This window comes from Uloborus diversus, chromosome 3, assembly GCF_026930045.1.
Source record: "Uloborus diversus isolate 005 chromosome 3, Udiv.v.3.1, whole genome shotgun sequence".
Classification (NCBI taxonomy): domain Eukaryota; kingdom Metazoa; phylum Arthropoda; class Arachnida; order Araneae; family Uloboridae; genus Uloborus; species Uloborus diversus.
Window position 1 is genome coordinate 53,057,282 of NC_072733.1, and position 19,221 is coordinate 53,076,502.

General features: G+C 35.3%; 1 protein-coding gene across 1 annotated transcript in view; it reads right to left on the reverse strand.

Annotated features, from left to right (window-relative positions):
• The window catches only part of LOC129219438 (rhoGEF domain-containing protein gxcJ-like), a 108,584-nt gene that overhangs the window by 73,734 nt on the left and 15,629 nt on the right, over positions 1–19,221 (reverse strand). The window contains exons 3-7 of the mRNA XM_054853834.1: positions 18,305–18,498; positions 4,119–4,229; positions 2,846–3,124; positions 638–790; positions 192–275 (exon numbers count right to left, since the gene is read on the reverse strand). Coding sequence (XP_054709809.1) covers positions 192–275; positions 638–790; positions 2,846–3,124; positions 4,119–4,229; positions 18,305–18,498 — 821 coding nt within the window. The remainder of the gene's footprint in view (positions 1–191; positions 276–637; positions 791–2,845; positions 3,125–4,118; positions 4,230–18,304; positions 18,499–19,221) is intronic.

Genomic DNA, 19,221 nt, shown 5'->3' on the forward strand with positions numbered 1-19,221 from the left:
ATAGCTGAAATTTCTATACCTTCCCCAAATTGAATGCTTGTGGAGATTTCTAATAGAACTAACAGCTTTTTTTTAGGTTCTTAAATGAATTATACCTTCTTTAACATAATAATAGTCTGAATTTAAGTATAATTATAAAGCTCTTAAGTTGGGCATCATATATAAAAAATACGCGCTTCTTGTTAACTTACCTGTTTCACGCAGTAAGTTTCAAATGCGTGCAACATATTAGATGTTTCCAAGAAGATTTTTCCTATATTCACAGTTGTATAATCCTAAAATGAAAAAGGAACGTTTTTTTAGGTCTGGCAATGGAAAGAAAAACGTAAAATTGACCATCAAATACGATAAAATAATTTCTTTATTAATAATACATTTGTTTTAACCTTTTGACTAAAAATGCGACATATGTGCAAAATACGAGAAAAAATGAATATTACGTTTAGGTTAATATTTTTTACTATATAATAAAATGACACGTTATGCTGTTTTATATCATCGTTCAAATTTTACAATCCATAAACAAACAAAAAAAAAATAATAATAATAAAAACTCGTGTTTGCTGAAACAAGGTTCAAGTCTGTTTAATATATTAGGAATTTTTATGAAAAGTTATACACATTGTATTGAACTTACTTCATCTCCATGTTCCATTGCAATATCCAAAGCATCCTGGAGTTTTTCCGAGAATTTAGTATTCACTTCAACTAGTTCTTCTAAGTTGAGAAATATACTCAACAGGTGGTCTTTTGCGAGCAATCCAGCTATTTCCATCGGGCGGTAAAATTCCTAGTTGAAAATTTAATCCGCTATTAAATATATTGTTGTTGTTGCATATAAATAAAATAAATTAAAAAAAAAAAAAAAAAGATATCAAATGCGCCAAAGAAAATTCTTAAAAAAGGGCATGAGTGTCATCTTAGCAAAAATCTACTATGCAGGTCCACCTATACTGACATCAGGGGCAAAATAAAAGTAATTTCTGGAAAAAAAATACAATACTGCGTGAAAGTCTAAGTAGACAGTGAACAAAATGTTGTTGTTTTGTGCCGGCTAGGCTATTTGGAGTGTGCTGCTTCACTTTTTCAACTATACCGTAATTTGGTGTGAAGTCCATCTTCCAAAGTACACACATGCCATAAGGATATAGGGTAGGCAACCATTCACAGCAAAACAACACATTCATACACAGAAATTCCAAGGACCGGAGAGAGAAAGTACATCCATACCCGAGCCGGGATTCGAACCCGGGACAGTCAGATTTCTCTGACCACTAGACAAGGGCGAGCAGCAGTGAGTGAAATGCTGTATTTATTTGAATTTTTAATGACAGGTTCATGTCGAATCAAAATTGCTGAAATATTTGAAATTATCGAATATATGGTTAAATGAAAAAAATAATAAAAACAAAATCTGCCAAACCACTTTTCACTCCCAGAGTCCCCGTACCTACCACTATTTGCGGCTTAACCAGTTGGATGGGACCCTGAAGACAGCTCTGATTTTTTGAACCATACCAGAAACCAAGCAATCCCTGGTCCAGCATCCCCAGAGGTATTGTTTCACTTGGAGGACTTTGTGACCACGAGCATATTTAGCGTCCCCCAGTCACCATTAATGAAGACGGTGGATCTTCGATCCGGCGAGGATCGAACCCGGGACCTTCCGGTCACAAGTCCGACGCCTTACCGACCAGGCCACCACGGCCCTTGCCGAACCACAGCAAGAATTAATAAAATAGTGCAGTTTCTGCAACCATACTGTAGAAAGGTCCAAAAGAATAAAAAATCTCTTTTCTGATATCAACTGCAGCATAATAGGTAAGTCAGGCCCGTCATTTTAAAATTTTACGGGGGGGGGGGGAGGTTATGTATTTAATACATTTTATAAGAAAAAAACAATAAAATACATACAAAAATGCATGTATTTTACGGATTACATTTTGTTTACAATTGATAGCCCCTTCCCCCGATCGCCCGAATGATGGGCCTGAGTTAAGTTACTCAAATTTTTGTGGTAGTTGAAGGATTATTGACTACTTTACTTCCACGTTCATTTAATGGAAGGCTTTGTAGAGGCTTTACTTAGCGAATAAACTGTTTGAGATCCATAAGCTTTGCGGTTGTGTATGCCGATTATTTATGCATAAAACTACTAAACGGCGATATACATAACATGCACGTCACGTTTTATGAAATTTGGGTCAGTAGATTTTGTGTTAACGGCTGTGACATGTGTGTATAACGTGTCCATAAAAGACGTAAAGCTACAAGTCTTTTCTAAAACTTAATTAATTTATTATTCAATCACTAAATACTTAGTTAATAACATTACCTTCATTTTATTTTCAATTAAAAAGCAAGTTTGAATAAAAATAGAAGCATGATAGAATAAATGCAGAATATATTTCTTTCTTTTTTAAAAATTTCAGTACGTTTTTTAAACAAAATTTTACTCAAATATATTTATTTATTAAGTTATTTTTTCTGCGAACATTAAGGCTCTCATGTCTCAACATGGAAAAATATTACTAATAAATTAATTGCATTTAGTAGTTTATGAACAAATTTCAACTTAAAGGGTTAGTTAAGTTCTTGTTCATTTTCAAGAGTAATTTAAAATATTGCATACGAAAACAGTCGATCAACAGTTTAGTGTTAGGTACTAGGTACAGGTGTCTCTCGTATAACACGGTTGATTCGTACCGCGTAGTATCGAAACTGTGTTACAATAGTCGCAAATTTCTTCCCGTGTAATATCGAAACCGCGCTGTTCAAGTACCGTGTTATACGAAGGACATCTGTACACTGTAACGAAATTTATACGCCAAAGAATGTACATTACCTCTGTTATAATTCTCAAATCTCTACCGTACTTTAATTCAGTATCCACAAACTCTATTATTATCTCCTTCCTCTCGCTTCGACGAAATTCACATTTGCGACAAACAAGTGGACTGAACAAAAGCCCGGAAGATTCCTCCTCAATTGGTTCAACTTGATTATCACAATCAGCACATAATTGTTCTTCCCAGTCTTCTGGCAATACTTTCATTCTAGATGGCTTGCTGGTCTCAGTCCCTACGCCGCTGTCATTGCGTTCAACTTCCGAAATACGAGAATTCTGCAACATACAAATTAATTACTCAATGAGTAATGAAACAAAAGAAAGGTGACAACTATTCAGGGTAACTTTGAGCCGCAAATTTATCTATATTGAATTTCCCCTACTTATATTTTGAGTTTTATTCCATTCTTTGCTTTTAAAGCACTCAGAAAGAATTGATTATGATCTCCCTGGGGGGGGGGGCTTTCCTTATCCAAATCAACAGTTTGCGTTAGATCTTTGCTAGCTTGGCACAAATGTCCTTTGATGCTTAGGAATTCACATAGAGTTCTTTCGCCTAAATGCTGCGGGTGGGGGGGGGGGGGCAAGCCCCACCTCCCTGAGGGTTCTCACCAGAAAATCATTGAAACTTACTGCTTGCGCCTATCACTAACAATGAATGAATTTTTGGGATTTTAAAGCAATCCAGAGGTATAAATTTAAACTTCGAGTCATAAAGTTTCTCTTCTCTACACGTTGAGGAAAAATTTCACCATATTCTTTTCATTTATTTAATTCTGATCGTTCAACATGCGTCACTTGACGCAACTTTTATTTCCGAGGTTGACCGTGCAACGCCGGGCAATGCAGCTAGTAGAGGAGCACTTTAAACAACTTCAAAAATAGTAACCTTTGAGTTATTGGATGATTTGACATTTTTTGGGGGGGTTAAATTAAGGGTAGACAACTTGTTTTATAATCTTGCAAAAGTCTTTTGCAAGAGTTTTCGCAAAATTTGCACTGGGCCTTCGAGTTAATTTTTATTTTTTCAGTCAAATAAACTAAAATTTGAAATGACACAAAGTTAACTGGCATGACTCAAAGTAACCCCGAATTCCTGTACCTTATTAGTACAGTTTAAAACAATGAGTTTAAAGCAAAAACTATTGCAAGCCAGAATATTTTTTTTTTAAGATTCAAGCCTTGCGCATGGCCTAAAAATCCCATAATGAAAAATATTTCTGATACGGTGTCATTGCAGTGTTCGAAAGAACGTGAAGTTTAACCTTACCTTGGTAACATCAGTTTCAACAGTTTCTTGCTCTTCAGCTTTTTCATTTACTTCTTCTATTTTCAACAACACTTCTTTGTGATTCAAGCTATTGTTGGCTATCACTCGGTTCTAAAAGAAGAAAAATTAAGAATAAAGAAAAACAAATTCTACATCAAGATTACTAAATTCAAGATTATAATTATTGTCTTGGAAAAATTCGCATCGCGGGGCCGTAGAAGATGAAGTTTGATTTAAAAATTGAAAACACCGACGCTCATAATAACTGAAAAAAAAAAACATTGTAAAAATTTAATCTTGAACAGGAAGTTAATGAAGTCTAGCGTTAATTTTTTTTGTAACAAAATTTCTTGCTGTTAGTACATTTCGAAACCTGCAAAATTATTAGCTATCAAAATTTTACATAAATCGTATTTAATCACTAAACAGTGACATTTTATGCTCTATTTTCTAAACTTAACGGAGATATGAAGATATAATATATAGCTAGGTTTTTTCCCGCAAGACGTGAAATAGAGGAATGTGAGGCATAAAGCCTTCAAACCGGGGCTTTAGTGGGGCAGAGTGAAGTAGCGGGCCAAAGTGAAAAGGTGAAATATCTACTCTGCGTTTAGCGCCACCTATCTGGCAATATTTTCCCAATGTAGTTGCACATATAGTCTATTCCAGTCAAAAAAAAGAAGCTCCGAAGATTGAAGCATAAGATAATACAGGCAATTTTCAAAAATTGATACTTTTATTTTAAAATTTGTTGTAAGTCAAAAATTATTTTTGATATTATAAAATTATAAAGTTCTTGTTATTAACATTTTCAATATTAATTGTGACCTTCGAATAATTTAGTTAGTATTAAGCCTTTTTGCATTTTAAATATTTTGCTCAAGTAGTCGAGTACATGCGGGGCAAAGTGGATGTGGCAAAGTGAAATAGCTTATTTCATTTACTCACTCAATCATTTACTAGTTAATTCATTTAAGATCCTTCGTTTAGTAATTCACTTATTCATTCATTTATTCACTTGTTTTCTTATTCATTCACTCTTTTACTCACTCATTTATTTTTCTTCACATATTAATTAATTAAATTATTCGTTTATTGTTCTCTTTCCTTTTTATTTATCCATTAAAAATTTTATTTACAGATTCATTTCTTTAAAAATACTTTTTATAATCAAATGGAAAAAATTTCATTCGAAAAATATTTCATTTTTCACTTTGACCCCGAAAAGAAAAAGTAAACATTTTCCACTTTTTTTTGAAGGTTCCATATTACTGTCAAAAATAAAAAATGTTTCAATGAAAGTTTTTTTTTTAATACGTTGTTCTTTCTTTATGTACTGTAACTTTTAAAACGAATTTCCAATTTGTTCATTTTGAAAAAACTCAGTCATCTTAGCCATTTCACTTTGCCCCACATTCCTCACCTTTCTGTTATAAGGATGTTAATTACGCTTCAAGTGTGGCATTTCCATTCATTTGGTAAAAACACGATTACCGTAAAGTGGGCTACTTGGACTCAAAATTTTATATTTTTTGCGAGCTTTACACTGAATGCTTTGTTAAACCCATAATGTGAATTGATAACCTTGTTTTTACCACTTTTCAGACGTTCTGCAATCACCTAAAACCTTTTTTAAACAACAATTTAAACTCTTTATATATATTTTTTTCTACTTTTAAAAATTGGGTTCAAGTAGCCCCGCGCTGGGGCTACTTGGTCCCACTCAGCAAATCCATTAGAAAAAGCTGTAAAACAGGTGTTGGTATCAAGAAGGACCAATGATTTTGTAAAAATAAACTGAAAAGGTACATTCTAGTGAGCAAACTATTTATATAAATTGCAAATTATTTATATAAATTAATATAAAATCAACGTATACATAAAAACACATTTTTAGGCAAACATAATTTCTCAAATAGAAACATAGTCTAACTACGGCTAAAACCAATTGAAATGCTCATTATTTAAATATTAGAAAGAAAGAATACCCCGGCTCTTCCTAGATACTAAATACTACAGGATGCCCAGGCCTGTTTTGTGAACAATCTTTTAATTTTCTTTTTAGAATTGATTTACTCAAGTCAAAATGGGCTCTCTAAAACATTTCTCCGGAATTAGTTGAATCTGGATACAATTGTAATTTTTCCTCTTAATAATCCACATTATTTCCTACTTCAAGGGGTTGGTTCTCTTTTACTTTCGGACCCTTTTTATCCCTAGATCTGCAAAAAACGGGTATGAATAGTAACTAACCTCTTTATTTTGAAAGATTACAAACCTTTCTTAAAATAATTTAGTGATGAAATGTGGTTTGAGGCTGTTTGAATGCTGGGTTCAAGTAGCCCCATTTTTAGGCAACAAGTGCACTTTTACTAACTTATATTAGTTACTGTGTTAATTATATAGCTATAACCTTAAATCACTATTATTTTATTAAGAAATATAATTGAAAACATAAAACTATCTTGATCTTGTTGATATCGGATGTTTACATGGTGTGAAAAATTGCAGACACAAAAAGCAACTGTTTAGACAACTTGCAATCATTCCCTCAATCAGAAAAAGGCGGGAATAGCAGAAACTTTGTTTCATGCTCCAACCTCTACCTAGTACTACTACCTGTCATGGAGAAAGTTTTTTAAATCTATACATTGAGTTATATAGGATCAGGACGGATTTTAAACACTTTTTTCTTATGGGTTCAAGTAGCCCCTGGAGGCTCAAGTAGCCCCATTTTACGGTACTTTTTCACCATCCCAATACAGGTAGTGCCAATTTTTTTTTAAATGTTGAGTTACGATTACCCATTAATAAACTTACTTTAAAAGAGGTCATGACAATTTTTAACTTATACACCCTTCTATGTTCTTATTAAAAGCACAATTTTTGTGGCTCCAATGGAGAATCTAATAACCAGAAGTTTTTTGTGGCTCCAATGGAGAATCTAATAACCAGAAGTAGACAGGGAATACGATAAAGTTTACCGAGCACTTTTTTTGTGCCTGATTTCACAATCGTACATTGCTCATCTATCGTTTTCCTGTCTTGTTAATGAACATCGTAATTGCTACAGTACACGACTGCTAATGATGAAAAACCTAACCTTTAAAGTTAAATAAATACCTTTTGGAAGAAAAGTAAAATAAGAAATAACAACGTAGAATAGCAAAAATTGCAGTAATCTGTAATATGTGCGTTGTTATTTCTTATTTTAACCTAACCTTTATCTCCTTGGGGAGTCAAGTTAACTAATGGGACAATTAGAGGAAAAAGACAATCAAAATATGTTACAAATTCGTTAGATTCAGTGATTTTGCTCGAACCTTTATTTAGGAACTGATCAAATTTTCGCCATTAGTTGCGTAGTCAGTTGTATTTTTAACTTGTTTGTTCATTGTAATGTGATCGTCACGTATTTAACGAGCTCTCTCATGAAACGTTAAGCTTAACGATTGACTGTCATTAAATATAAAACTATTACATCAAATTAAAGCTAAATAAGAAGTTCGTCCAGAACTGAACGATGCTACTTGATCCTACTCATGTGCTCGTCGTCTTTTTGGCTTCCTATACTTTTATTTTTTCCCCACCCCGTTTATTCATTTTTTTATTTGATACAAAGCACTATGAAGTTTCATCACCTGAAAAAGAATCGTGTGCTAAAAGTTTTCTTGCATTCTGGAGATTTTTAAACTTTACCACCTTGACATTTTCTTCGGATGTTAGTCTAGAACATTTTACTTTTTTTTTCTACAGAACAGACATAAAACACCGCGTGTATTCAGAGTTCTCGCAATTGTTTTGAATTTTGTTTTCCACAATATTCAGCTCTTTTACATGCAAAAATTTTGATTTCTCTCGCAGATACTGAACATAATTATCCAAATTGTTCAATTGTTAAATAGTCTTTAATTGATAAGTTATAAAAATTCTTTCAGTTGCCTTGATTTAATCATTTAAGAAATCCGTTTATCCATAAATTCTACGTCAAATGCTCTTGATGAAAAGTTTGTTCAAATCAGATCCGCTAGTTTTGTCAGGACTCATAGATGACTAAATTTTTCTCTTATAATTTTATATTTTCTATCTCTTCTAGATTCATGAAACTTCATTAATCAATTGAAAATGGGAATGATGTGTTCCGATTAAGATCTTTCGAGTAAAGAAATTCTGTCCCAATCGATTTATTTCTAGAAATTCTATTCAGGTAGGACAGATCAAAAGATAAATTGACTTAGGAGAGCTTGTTATCTCCATTTTAACAGCAAAATTTTAAAATTTTACTTTTTAGATATTATTTATCTGTGAAATGTCAATTAAGTTAGCAGCTGGGTCATCAACCTTCTGACTGGTCAGCAGTAGCGTGCACAGAAATGTGAGGGGTTGTCAAAATGACTTTTACGGACCTCCCTCCATATTGTTTACCCCTACGTCTCTACATATATGTCTCCCATTATTTAAAAAATTTCGGCCCTCCTTAAGGCGCTCGGGCCTGGGCCAACAGGTGTCTCTTTTCCCCTTCTGTGCACGCCCCTGGGTTAGCATCAACGAAATCTACAGCAGTAAATATTTAATGTTTCACAAATGATTTACTGTAATTGGCTTGTCAAGCTTGTCATTGCTGTAATTTGCCTCATACGTACGCAGGTAATAAAGCAAGCAAACTAAATATTCTATGTGACGTCGTCGCCAATTTTATCAACAAAACATATAAACTACGCTCTATCGCCAAGTTAAAAACCTGTAAAAATTTGTTTATCTACTCTATTGCTTTGTTTACTACGAGTTGTAATATAGTTCTAACGTTGTTTACGCACTCTCTAATGTTTTTTTTTTAACATATTTCTATTTAACTCCATTCCATCTAGTTCGTTACATATTTCAATAACTGCCTTTTATATCATATCCAGCAATCAACTTGTCAAGAATGAGAGAGAAAAACAACGTTGCGACGCATAAAAATTACAGAACTACAAATATTGAAATATTTGTGGCATCATGCTGTTGAATAAAATTTAAAACAGAGAAACTTCTTTAGACACTTGTGAACGATATTTTTTAAAGGAGATTCATTCTGGAGGAGTATATTTGTGAAATATAGAACAGTGAAACAATAAAATATGGCAAACATTTTTCTTTAGATTTTCCATTTTAAACGAGCCGATGTGTGCATCACATGACTTTCTTTTGCTCCAATTTAATGTCATTTCCCCATTAGTGGTAATTTTAATGTGATTCAATAGTTTACTCTCTAAATATCACCAACAGTGGCCAAATTGAAACAGACATTAAAAAAAATCGCCAAGTTGGCGACAAAACTTGGCGACCAAAAGACTGGTGATATATCGCCAAGTGTCCATCAAATGATAACACCACTTGAGTTTACATCGAAATTAACAATGATTTACCCAGAAAAAGGGGCAAAAGACCCCTTTAGAAACACCCGAATGCAACCAAAAGGGGAGGTGCACAACTACACCCCACTAGGAGTCTACGTAGCAAATTTCAACTTTCTAGGACTTACCGTTCTTGAGTTATGCGACATACATATATATATATATATACGTACATACAGACGTCACGAGAAAATTCGTTGTAATTAACTCGGGAATCGTCATTATGGATATCTCGCATGTCTATACGTTCTTAGGCACTTTTCTACGTGTGGTCGAGGCAAAAAAAAAGAAAGAAACTCAATATTCATTCGGGGGTGAGTAAAATTGAGATTTTTGACTGAAATTTTTTTTGCGAATACAATACTTCCTTTTTTTAAAAAGGAAATAAAAAAAAGTCCCACATGTTTGAGGGCGCAGGCCAGTCCGCCCCTGGTACCAGTATTGACCTGGTAGACATTGACAGTGAGGATGATATTGGGTTACAGACGCGCAAAGGTTTTAATAGTATATATTTGGTGGTGATTGACAGATAACTTTTTAATCGCCAATTGAATTAGTCACCGCGTGCCCCGTAAGGGCAGTTAAATTTTTCCCTTAATCGTTGATCTCTGCAAAGAAATAAATAATTGCTGGAATAAAAATCTGAATCTTAAATACAACTGATTTTTGCTGGAATAAAGGTTTGAATCTAAAAATACAACTGATTTAGAAAAATAAATCTATTATCAATTGAACTAGTTTTATTGAAGCAAAAATGTTGTTACCGTAGCAATAATAAAGAAGCAATTAACTTTAATAACCACGTAATCAATTGCTATTAATAAGTAAGGAAACAAATAGTAAGTAGCCTTTTGCGTTTATATCTTATACTATTAAAACCCACGTGCGCCTGTATGCCTGTAACCTACATATCTCCTCCGGAATGCAAATGTCTACCTGGTCAATACTTTTAGCATTGGATACAGGACATCCAGGGGAATGGACAGAAATACGAAAAGCTGAGTTTATGTTAGTTAATAACGGTTATTTGACCACTTATTTTAGAAGATTAGCATCGGACAATGTAAAAGAATATAAACCCTAAAAATGAAAGTTTTCTGCTCTAAAACATTTTCAATAATTTTTAGATCCATTATCAGCTAAAAAAGAGAGAATGTTAAAAACCATCCGTCTCTGAAAACAGCAATTTAACCAGATCGTTTGTATTCATATAACATGAAGTTTTGAAAAAAAGGAAAAATCATATAATATGAAGTTTTGGAAACAAAAATCATATAATATAAGGTTTTGGGTGGAAAAAAAAAAGAAAACGCATTCTTATGGTCATTACTGGTTTAAAACTTGTAAATTTTTCTTGGCACGACTCCTTTATCCGTTTTATAATGCGATTGGTTTCTCACTATTTGCAGACCTAATGCTTTCCCTTAGAACTAGTATCCATTTTTTCCTGGAGCACATACGTCGGGGGATAGCCATTACCACAGAATTTTGACGTCCAGTTTCTCTACCAAGTGGAAGCACCGGGGCTCTCTTCGATGCGAAACTGTACAAAGGATTTATTTTTCCCCAAGAGTGTTCAAGGTAGTGATGGGCATAATCGAGTTCTCATAATCGAATCACTCGATTATTCAAGATCATTCGAGAACTCGATTATCACTTCTCGAGTTCTCGAGCGATGAACTTCTCGAGTACTCGATTATCACTTTTCGAGTTCTCGAGCGATGAACTTCTCGAGTTCTCGATTATCACTTTTCGAGTTCTCGAGCGATGAACTTCTCGAGTTCTCGATTATCACTTTTCGAGTTCTCGAGCGATGAACTTCTCGAGTTCTCGAGCGATGAACTTCTCGAGTTCTCGATTATCACTTTCTGAGAACTCGAGCGATCAACTGCTCGAGTTCTCGCTTTGAACTTCTTGAGATGTTGAGTTCTCGAGATGTTGAGTTCTCGAGATGTTGAGTTCTCAAGATATTGAGTTCTCGAGATGTCAATCACTCGAGCAGTGTAATCTTCGATCGATTTGATAATCGAATGAACCTCTCAATATAGTTGACTTCTGACAAGGGTGCCCACCTATGGAGGGGGGGGGGGGGTCATGGCGCAGACTGTGCTATTGACATTTGGGGAGGAGGGTTTAACTGGTATTTTTCTCATTTGTTGGGTGGAGGTCTCTGCGATATTGAGGGTGGGGGGCTTGACCTCAGGGCGGGTGGGCAACCTTGCTTCTGAAGTGTTTTAGTTACAGGGGCGGATACGTCATTTAGGCGGTCAAAGGGCTGGCTTTGAAAAGTTAATGATTTTACTTATGAATGAGCATGGTGTTTTTTTCTGTCTTCCGAAAAAATTTGCATTGAAACCTTTTAACCCTTCACCCAGAAAGACGGGCAGCGCTGAGGAGCCCACAGGGGAGGTGGATCATTGCGCAGACTGCGCCATTGAAATTCCTAATGGACGTTAGACTTTTTTATGGAGTGTCCTTCTTGAGGGGGAAAGAGGATCCCTAATTTTAAAAAGTGTGCCAGCACACTTGAGGAATAGATACCCTTGCGATCTAAATGGTATTACAATCAAATAATTGCCTTTCTAATGTTTCATTCGAATAGTGTTATAATTGAATGTATACTGTTGAATGCTTGATTATCAAATGATTCTTTGGGGATGCTTGGTAGTCTAATGATATGTTTTGAGCGAAAAGTGTTAATGAATGAACACATGGACGGGTCTGTGGGAGACATGCGTCGTGTGTCCCGGTGGTGGAAGTAAAGGTTGGAGGCGCTTATAAGGTTCTAACTTGAGAGGCATTAAAATTATAGTTCAGGTAAAAAGGGGGAATACTAAAGTTGAAAACCTGAGGGGACGTCTTCCCCCTTACGTTCACCTTCGACTATACGATTGGGTAATGATACAAGTGTAATAGGCAATAACAAACGTTTTAGAGCCCAAATATACTGATCACTGCAGACACGTGTTTCGGGGTTTCAAGGAACCCTTTTTTCAACGCAAAATAGTGAGATTGTGGATGTAAGGACATTACTGGATGTCTTTACGAATCATTCATTAATTACGTAAGGGTCCCAGGGGGTGGGGTTGGAAAAATGTCTACATACTTTGAGGGGGGGAGGGGTTCAAACGCATTCTTACGCAGTATTTTCCAAGCCGATGTTTCATTTGCGTCTGGAAAATAAAAACGTATTAGGATGACTGTTTTTTATTTGTTTTACGAAGAATTAATTATGTAAAACATAATAAAAGAATTGCACTATGTATGGCATGTTTTATTTTTAACTACTATCGCATCAAATGAAAAATTATCATATAAGCTTTGTGCTACAATATGATTAAGGTGAAAAAACAACGTAAATAAAGCACAAATATTCGAGAAAATGCAGCATATAGCTATTTCAAGGCTACAATGGAGCCTCTTCATCAGTGCAAAAAGCTCACCAGCACAACCAGAAGTTGCATGAGAACTTCATCAGTGCTTTTTGCACTGATGAAAAGGCTCCATTGTAGCCTTGAAATAGCTATATGCTGCATTTTCTCGAATATTTGTGCTTTATTTACTTTGCTTTTTCACCTTAATCATACTATCGCATCATATACAAAAAAAAAAAGGCGAAAACACATTCAGTCTATATTCCAACTTTTTAGTAAATATTGCTTCACACAAAAAGGTTTAATTTAATAATAGTGAATTAAATTTCGATTCCAGTGATATTAGATTAGTTATTTTATTATTTCGAAAAACGAAATGGAATCTTACGTAAGAATACGGGGAGGGGTTTGAAAAACCTTACGTACCCTTACATGGGGGGAAGGGGTCAAAAATCGACAAAATCATCCATACGTAACAAAGGAATGGCACCTTATATGTAAAAGCTTACTATTTTGTTGAAAAAAGGGTACCTTAAAACTCCAAAACACGTTTCTGCAGTACTCTGTACATTTGGAATACAAAACGTTTGTTATTTCATGTTACTTCTCGGCACAAAGGTACTTAGTTATTTCTTAATAAAACAAGTGGTTAACTTCTCGTGTAATTCATTTCTATGGGTGCAAATAAGAGGGGAGGTGGGGGGGGGGAGTTTTGACGTAAACTGCGGAATTGTAATTTTTAGGGGATTTTGTCTCTTTTGGGGGTATTGCTCTTGGGGGAAGAGCTTAATAGGTGGTGATCTTTGCTCTTGGAATGGATAGATTTGGAATGATTTTTAAAATCGAATGATTGCTTTTCTCTTGCTTTATTCGAATGGGGTAATAGTTGAATGTTTGGCTTCGAATTTTCGATAATTGTGAGATTCCTTAATAATCGAACGATATTTTTAGAACGAAAATTGTTAATTATCATATGAGCGGATTTATGGAGGGGCATGTGTTGTGTGAGTGGCGGATACAGTGGAGGGTCGTGGGGGTCATGACCCCCTCCCCCTGAACTCTCGAGAATAGTATCCGTACACATTGTGTTCAAATAATTTATGCATAAAATGCAAACGATGACAGTATCTTATCTTTTCAATACATCAATTATTTTTCAAAGAAAATATTTGAACAACTACTTTGTTTTATTGCTTATGAAATTAATTTGCAACGTTTATCCCCAATTATGTGCCTTATTCCTGACCGATTTGGGGCTTTTTATTGACCCCCAAAAAGTTTCAGAATTTTTTCGTACTTAAAACGGAAATTTCGTTCATGGGGGAAGGCTTTCTTCAACATGATCCCCATCCCCCTTCAAATGGTTTTCTGTATCCGCCCCTGGTGAGATCCGGTGCTGAAATTCTGAAACAAAGGATAGAGAAACGCTTTCCATATTGTTTTGAACTTGACAGTTATTAAGATTAAATACGTACGTATGTACAATTTTCATTAAGAAGTGAGGGATAATGATAATATGGGCAAGTCGTTGGGCAACACTAGCAGGTTTAAAATTGAGAGTTGTTAAACTTAAAAATATATTAAACCGGTATCAAGGGCTTCCATATGGGGGGGGGGGGCAAGTGGGGGCTCAAGCCCCCTCCATCTTCTTTGAAATTAGGACAACCTTGCTTTTAGTACTTTTTTTTTGCGAAAATGTAAAATCATTTCTTCTCCAGCAATTAATCAATAAGTTATTAAAAATGTCAAATTTTAATAACTCTAATCTGTACTGAAATCGGTTTCTATGGGGAAAATATCCTATTAAACCATGGGGAAAATATCTGAGCCCCCCCCCCCTTTAAAATTTTGCATATGGGCGCCCTTGACCGGTATGGTACAAACCGTGTAATTGAAAATTTAATGTAGTCTTAGCCCTTTTTCGGATTATCGTTTCTTGGGGGAGGGGGGATTGTCATAAAAAGCGCGCCATTGCTCACAGGGACGGACGGACACCCCTGTCATTCTATAAGGTTTTAAAATCAAATAATTGCTTCTCAGATGTGTCACCCCTGTCATTCTATAAGGTTATTGAATCAAATAATTGCTTCTGCTTTTTTTCGAATGGGGTTACTCAGAGAGCTCACTTCGTTGAGTAAACGTTTTAAAGCGATTGTTAACGCTGTAGCAGCTATGTTAAAACGTTTATGAAATGTTTAAACGCAAGGTGTTTATAATGCAGTGGTGCCCCCCCCCCCTTGGCGATGACACTCATCCTTCAAATGCGACATTGAACCCCCTAAAATAAATTAAAGCCCGCTTAAGTTACCCTCTCCTCTTCAAAACTTCAATGGCGCGGTCTGCGCCATTTATCCCCCTCTCCCGCGCTCTCTCTTGTATAATATGTTGTTTGTTGTGGTATGCTCGGTTATCGAGCATCTCGAATGATTTGAAAACAGAATACGTAATCTGCTTTTCAGAGAAACTTGACAATCAATTTTAACCTTTTTGAGGACCAGCGTACGGAAAATGAAACGTAGCTACGGAATCTTAAGTTCCCAAATGGACCGTTGCGAGCCTAAGCATTTTCAGCAGTATTGCCTCAACTTTACAAAAAAAAAAAAAAAAAAAAAAGAAAAAAAAAGAAAAACCCATAAAATCAGCACATTAATTGACTGAAAATTTTTAAGTTGAGTAAATAATATACTAATCAACATTTACGAAACTATAAAGAATATAACATAAACAGAAGCAAGTAAAACAAGCAAAATACTTAAATTTAACTACCCACGCGAAAATAAATGCTACGCACACAAGAAGTCACAAATATCTTGCGTATGGAATTTCAAAAAAAAAAAAAACAATCTGTATAAAATGTAATTTTTATTTAAAAATTGGGCCGAAGAGTGGAAGCTAAAATTAATCCCACACGACCAGCTTCAATATTTCTTTTTAATGCACTCAGAAACATTTCAACTTCACTCCCAACACTTTTACTGTTATTGCATATTCCTAAAGTCGACGAATGAAAAATAAAAATAAAAAAGAGCGGATCAAGAAAGAAAAAAAATAATCATTAACTTCAATGCACTTCAAGCCACACTTGTACACTTTTCAATGGGCCGGGAATCCCAATCCTCTGGAAAACGTAATCAGAAATATTTTACCCTCCCTCCTCATATATTAGTCAGATAAATATACTTAATTACTCTTAACAAGAACATCAAAAAAAAAAAAAAAAAAAGCAAAGCTATAAACTAGGAAAGAATGAGTACTTTTGCGCAGAGCAACTATTCCCCTACTTGTTTACATTATTAACTTCGTGTTTGCGAGTCCGAAACCATTCGAAATAATCACGTGATAACTGAAAATCATTAGTTTAAATGCATAACCGTTCGAATAAATCACTCAGTCGCCCAAATGCCGAGCTCCTAGTTTCTGACAAGCTAACATGGAATCTAGTCGAACCTGCATCCCCCAAGGAGTGCGACCCCAAAATGAAGACTAAAATCTATCGAATCGACCCCCTAAAACAAGCTTGCATTTCGAACTTTACCGGAGGGTAAGGGGACAAAAGGTTTATCAGCTCATTTTATCGGAAAACAACAAAAAACTAGACCCACTTAAATGTAAAAACTAGAATTTTTCATGGAATTTGGGGGGAGTGGTATTGATCCCCCTTCTAAATGGGGGGGTGTCAATAACCCCCCCCCACAACTTAACCTAAAACTTCTAAAAGCCAGGAGGGTTCACCCCTTATTATACCCCTAAATGGTAGGCTAAATGTCACATTCCTATCTCGAGCGCACCCCTGCCAAAACAACTCGGGAATTCAACTGAAGTCAAGGGAGTCCACCTCCCCCCTTTCGCAAGGCGATGGTTACCCTCTCAAATGTTACGGAGCATCCGTCTAGAAAGAGCTCTCCCCCCCCCCTCCCGAAATGAGATTTAAAAAAAATCTCAAAAAACCACTTCTAAAAATTTCGGTTTCGCAGGCTGCGCCATGGACCCCCTCCCCCCTTCCGAAAATGAGATTAAAAAAACCCTCTTAAAAAACCGTCTCTAAAAATTTTAGTTGCACAGGCTGCGCCATGCCCCACCCCCTTTTAGTGGGCACCCCCGTAGCAGTCAACTCAATTTTGGAAAAGTTTAGAAAATGAACTACTCGAGTACTCGATTCAAACGTCTCGAGATCTCGATTTGAAACATCTCGAGATCTCGATTTAAAACATCTCGAGATCTCGATTTAAAACATCTCGAGATCTCGATTCAAAGGATCTCGAGAAGTCAATCGCTCGAGTACTCGATTCAAAAGATCTCGAGAAGTCAATCGCTCGAGTACTCGATTTCAAAGATCTCGAGAAGTCAATCGCTCGAGTACTCGATTCGGAAGATCTCGAGAAGTCAATCACTCGAGTTCTCGATTTCAAAAGATCTCGATTATCAATCACTCGAGTGATCGACTTAAAAAGATCTCGATTATCAATCACTCGATTATCAGAAGTACTCGATTCCCGAGATCTCGATTATCAAAAGATCTCGATTATGCCCATCACTAGTTCAAGGCCAAACGAATACTCAAGTCATCTTTCGCAGGCTGCATAACCATGCCACATGGACGCCGACGCATTTGTGCATTTTGAAAATTCTCCAACTGAAACCGGGTTTGAACCCGTGCCTTAAGGCATAGGAGGCTAACGCCGAACCACTTCATCACTAAGCTGGCAAACTCCTAAATCTTTCAGTACTAATGTCAGTCAAAAGCTGATGGACTAAAAGAAAACTACGATGGATTGTTGCTAGTCCAATATGGTAAACAGTTTTTAGGAGTTTTTTTTTTTCCTTTCTTTTTCTTTTTAGATCGGATAACGGGACTAGGTTCTTCGTATTATGTAAGAACAGAAACTATCTAGACTGCTTTATAGGGATTCCATTTCCCATCATTTTACAGGAATTTAAGAAGTATCCAACAATAGTTAAAGCCATGATAGTAACTTAGTTTTCTCTTGAAAATTTACTGACCAAAACAATGAAAATTGAATATTTTTCTCTCATTTTATATTTTTTCATGATACATATGAACAATAAAAAATGAAATGTACAGCAAAATCATTGTCAAGCTCAGTACTGTATGTTTACGTGTCACCTCTTCTTTCCCTGATATTATCCATTTCACTTTTATGGTCTTCACTGTTTTCATATGTTTTACTCCTCAAAAATGAATTTCGATTCTCTAAAAATATGCAGGCGTATTTTCATACTTTGAAAAAAATCTTAGCTCTACTTCTGCTCGAGACCAACAACTGTTTTACAGATTTTTGATAGCTTATGTCTTGAAAAAGCGATGCCTGTGGAGCAAGTAAAAGATTTCCGCAACAGTGTATTCTTATTTTGAAAAACTTAAAAAGTTTGAAGAACAAAGAAAAAAAAATCTTACCTTTTCGCCAACATCTTCTTCCTCTCCACTTAGCACTTTTTCATCCTCTTCTTCTTCCTCAATAATCACTTTCTCATCTTCTGAAAGTCCTTCGGAAAGTCCACGCTCTTTAGCATCTTCTAAGTAGCTTAAAATATCGGTCTTCGACGCTCCTTCGAAAAATGATTTCTGGTTCGATTCGAGAGAAATTATTCCTAATAAAATTGAATATAATTTTAATGATTATCACTTAAACTTTTATTCGTCAAGAGAATGGAAATTTTTTATTGATAACACTATTAAAGGGCGGCGTGAATAACATGTAGGGGAAAAGGGGGCACATGTGAACATTTTTTTTCATTTCTTAATTTCACAGAAAATATTTTAAATTTCTCACCGAATGCCGTGGAATTTTTTCAGATTTTTAAAAAAAGTATTTCTATACTTTATAGAATTTTTTTCAAAATGTCTTTAATTGTTCACATGTGCCCCTATAGGGGGCAGATTTATTATAAAATTATTTTTGAACTAAGGGAACATATATGCCCGTCCCATGATTGTTAAAAGGGGTTAATACAACAACAGTTTGAAATTTTATTCAATGTAATAATATATTCGATTGCTCTGAATGTTACATCTAACTCAACATGAAATTATGTGAATTCCATAAAATATAACAAAAATTCGTTAAATAACGTCTAATCTACGAGTATACTAGATTATCTTTTAGACGCGTGGCTTTCCAGGCTTTTCCTTTTTTGGTAGGTGTAATAACTGATTCCGGACAGATATCGACTGAAATTTCGAAACCAACAAAAGGCTAACCTCTAAAAAAATTGTGGAAAAGATTATTTCTGTACCTCAAAGTCAGACTAACTAGGTTCGGATACAGAAATCATTTTTGGAGGGGGCCGGGAATTGTAAAGGCACTAACACCC